This window comes from Sus scrofa, chromosome 2 (genome assembly GCF_000003025.6).
Source record: "Sus scrofa isolate TJ Tabasco breed Duroc chromosome 2, Sscrofa11.1, whole genome shotgun sequence".
NCBI classification, from domain to species: domain Eukaryota; kingdom Metazoa; phylum Chordata; class Mammalia; order Artiodactyla; family Suidae; genus Sus; species Sus scrofa.
In genome coordinates this window covers 14,000,014-14,004,108 of record NC_010444.4, presented here as the reverse complement: position 1 = coordinate 14,004,108, position 4,095 = coordinate 14,000,014, and the positions used below count along the sequence as shown (strand labels likewise).

Here is a 4,095-nt window from a genome sequence, read left to right as displayed (position 1 = left end):
ATCTGACGTTGCTGTGGCTATGGTGTAGACCGACAGCTGTAGCTCCAATTCAACCCCTAGCCTGGGAACCTCCATATGCTGCTGGTGTGGCCCTAAAATGGAAAAAAAAAAAAAACTTTTCAGAAACAATATTCTAGGATAAGTATTGTCCTCAGTTTATACACACACAAAAAAATTAAAGTAAAAATCACATGGATAATTCATTAGGGATTCTGTATTCTTATTTTCATCTCCTAATCCGAGATACAATTGAGAAAGGCATTTTCATGTCTCACTGTTTTCCCCACAAGCTGAGAGCATTACAAAGTGCAGGATGCAAATATTATTTAAATTCCATTGAAGAATTTGTGGGTAAATTAACTAAACTGTTATTTCTAACAATTTCATTATTTATACAAAGCAAAAATACAGGTCTTTATTCTGAAATGATTGCTGTAGAAATATAAAATACAACCCTGTGACTATGTACATACTCCCAGTTCATAGGAAATCTCACAGTAAACTGAGAAAAAAATCGTATGCTATTTGTAAAGTACTAGAGAAGAAGCATGAGGCTGTTAATACAGAATTCAAAACTGTTTACATGTAGCAATGTTTAGGGATTGTCACAGAGAAAAATAACACTTTAATCAATGTCACAATGATAAAAATAGCCTACTTATTGAGAATTTATCATAACAAGGGACAACACTAGGTAGCTGACATTTATTATCTGATTTAAATTAAAGCAGGATGCTCAAATGTCTCAGAGTTTTAGCAGGGCTCCTTGAATCATAGACAAAATACTAGGTGGCTGAATTTGCTGAATTTTATCACAGTGTGGATACGGCCTCACTAAGGTGATGGAAATAGCGCATCCTGAATCCTCCAGCATTAGAAGATCAGATCATTCACCTCTAATGTCTCTAAACCCAGAAGTTGTGGAAAGGAGATGAAAATCTGGGGAGGATTTTTTGTGAAGGAATAGTTACTATGCCACTCTTCCCTTGACAAGCCAGAGGACAGAGCCTGCTCTTGCAGATTTTGGAAGACCTAGAAGCACCTGTTGTCCATGTGAGGAGGATATGGGCCTAATGGAAGCGGGAAGATTCTGAGTCATCTTAAAAGGAATCCCCTCTAGTCAGCATCCTGGAGGGGTGGGAAAATCACAGCTGAGGAGTGCTGCTGGAGGATCCATAAATGTCCAGCCAGAGGAGGCACTGGCCTCACAAAGAACTAAGAGACAGAATGCAGAGGTCACAGGGAGTGGGGCAAGGAGCACTCTGGCTCTGAGGATCCCACAAAAGCATCCCCTGAGAGAAAGAGGCAGTCATCATGCACCTGCCATAAAAGAGGCTTTTCTGTGATCATCCATATGGAAAGAGAATCTGAAAAAGAATGGATGTGTGTATAACTTTGTTATACAGCAGAAATTATCACAACATTGTAAATCAACTATCCTTCAATAAAACTTTAAAAAAATGAAAAAAAAAAAGAGGCTGAGCCAGGGTCCAACTACACCAGTCAACTTTTTCTGCTCTCTTTCCCCTCTTCTTTCCATCCTAGCATTTGATTTGGTCCTGGACTGGCCGCATACAGCAGAAAAAGAAACTATATATGCAGAATGATTTTTAAAAATAATAACTGATATTAAGTAAGACATTTTTCAGAACATAGACTGTGAGGTGTCTGAGAGAATCAAAATTAAACAGACTGTGGGTAAGAACTATGGTAGTGGCATATCATACAGAAAAGATCATATACAGGGCTTAATGAATCCACACTGATTAACTAGATGAATGAATAATTGGGTGGACGAATGGCTAAAGGGTGACACCAATGCCCCAGACACGTGCAAGTGGCCTGGAATCTTAGGAATCTTCACAATGAATCTATCTTCTTAGATCCCCCAGTTTCCTTTCTCGAGGAGAATTTAGGCCCTACCAAACTTCCTCTTAGCGACAGTCCTGCGGATGGCATCTTTGACCTCCTTATTCCTTAAGCTGTAGATAAGTGGGTTCAACATGGGGATCACTGCTGTGTAAAACACAGACACCACTTTATTGACATCCAGGGAGAAACTCGCACTAGGCCGTACATAAATAAAGAAAAGAGTTCCATACAGGATGGAGACGGCTGTCAGGTGAGAAGAGCACGTAGAAAAGGCTTTGCACCTCCCGTCGGCAGAGCGGATCTTCAGGATGGCGACGAGGATGTACACGTAGGAGATGAGGATACTCAGGCCACTGAAGACCCCCACCGCTCCGGCCACGACAAAGACCACCAACTCAGTGATCCTGGTGTCAGCACATACGAGGGAAAGCAGTGGGGACATGTCACAGAAGAAGTGATTAATGACATTGGGACCACAAAAAGGGAGACGGAACGCATTGGTTGTATGAGTCATGGTGTTCACGAACCCAATGACGTAGGGGCCAACCACCAGCTGGATACAGAGTCTCTGGGACATGGCGACTGAATACAATAATGGGTTGCAGATGGCTACATAACGGTCATAGGCCATGGACGCCAGGAGAAAACACTCTGCTGCCACAAAGAACCCAAAGAACCACTGCTGCAAAGCACAGCCCAAGAAAGAGATGGCTTTCCTCTTCACGAAGAAGTCAGCCAGCATCCTGGGGCTCACGACCGAGGAGAAGCACAGGTCCACAAAGGACAAGTGACTGAGGAAGAAGTACATGGGTGTGTGAAGGTGGGAGTCAATCTGTATCAGAAAAATCATACCCAAGTTTCCGGTTAGGTTGATGATGTAGAAACTCAGAAAGAGCAGGAAGAGGAAGACCTGCAAATGCGGGTTGTAACTCAAACCTCTGAAAATAAACTCGGTGACCCTCGTGTAGTTTTCACTGGCCATTGATTGACTCTGGTTTCCACTAGAAGAGCAGAGGTAGCACAACGGATTTGGTAAACAAATCTTCCAAAAGAGGCCGTGGAAAAAACAAATTAGTAACTAGGAAAGCCTATGCCTTACTTGCCTGCTATAACAACTAAGAAAATAAAAGTGAGGTAGAGGTCAATGCAAAAGATCAGACCTGAAACTATAATAAGATTCCACAGAAATCCAACAGTATATGATGCGAAAATAGAAAGAACATGGAAGAAATCTGGAAAGGAGCCTATATTATCCCAACCCTGGATCCTCTGCATATTCTTTTTCATCCACTCTAAGAATGGCCTTGGTACACAACAATGTAATCAATGTAAATCAATTATATTTCCATTAAAAAAATTTAAGAATGGCCTTGTTTAAGTCAGCTGATCTCTTTGAACCTGAGCAGACCATTCATTCAATGTGGCTAAAACTTTGATTTCTCAGAATTGCCATCCACTTAGAATGAGAACATTGATGTACAAGTGCTCAGAAAACTACTTACACTTTAATTATTTTATTAGCCCATGAATATTTTAGTTCAAAATCACACTTAGGCTAGACCATTGTCCTTTACTTTCCTAATTCGAAACTTATCATTTGACTTCAGGAAGGTCTTCTCAGAGGCCAAAGAATACAGCTTACACTATATCTTTTGCTTCAGGAGCATTAAAGAGAAGATGGTATAGCCAGTCAAACTGTCCACCCATCATGTGCATTTCTCATTTGAACCTCTTCAAGGTCTCCTCCAGGACTGGTCATGTACTACAGCTCCATCTTCCATTTGACAACAGCCCCACACTCCTCGACTCTTCCTTGTCAGCCTCGGTTTCTAAAGTTGCTCAAGTCTTCAGTGCACATGTTAATTTCTCAGTGTTTCTGTGCCACTAGGTGCTCTGAATCAAATATAATGTCCCATACAAGGTGGGGGACACGATGGGCTCTCAGGTTCAGAGCTCTAGGAGAATATCAACACAACCCATGATAGCCTTATCATAGCAAGGAAATCACTCAGGTGGTTTCAACTGGAATGTGAGCTGAATTCAATGCTATCTTTTCTCCTTACCCTGCTGCTGAAGCATCTCTCTCCTGTTTTATACTTATGTGATTACAGTTCGATCCAGTTGCAGAACCTAAGCTTATCACCACATAAATGATCTCTTCTTAGACCTCACTCAACCATCCAACGAAGATGAAGATCTAGCTAATCCTGGCCATGAACCAAA

The 4,095-nt window shown here is 41.5% G+C and overlaps 1 protein-coding gene across 1 annotated transcript; it reads right to left on the bottom strand.

The window, feature by feature from the left end:
- Window positions 1,913-2,854, bottom strand: LOC100515647 (olfactory receptor 1009). The gene has a single exon (XM_003122766.1). The coding sequence runs from the start codon at window positions 2,852-2,854 to the stop codon at window positions 1,913-1,915; it is 942 nt and encodes a 313-aa protein (XP_003122814.1).

Bases quoted from the DNA above. Each gene is read 5' to 3' on its own strand.
- LOC100515647 (XM_003122766.1), bottom strand. From the start codon at position 2,854: ATGGCCAGTGAAAACTACACGAGGGTCACCGAGTTTATTTTCAGAGGT.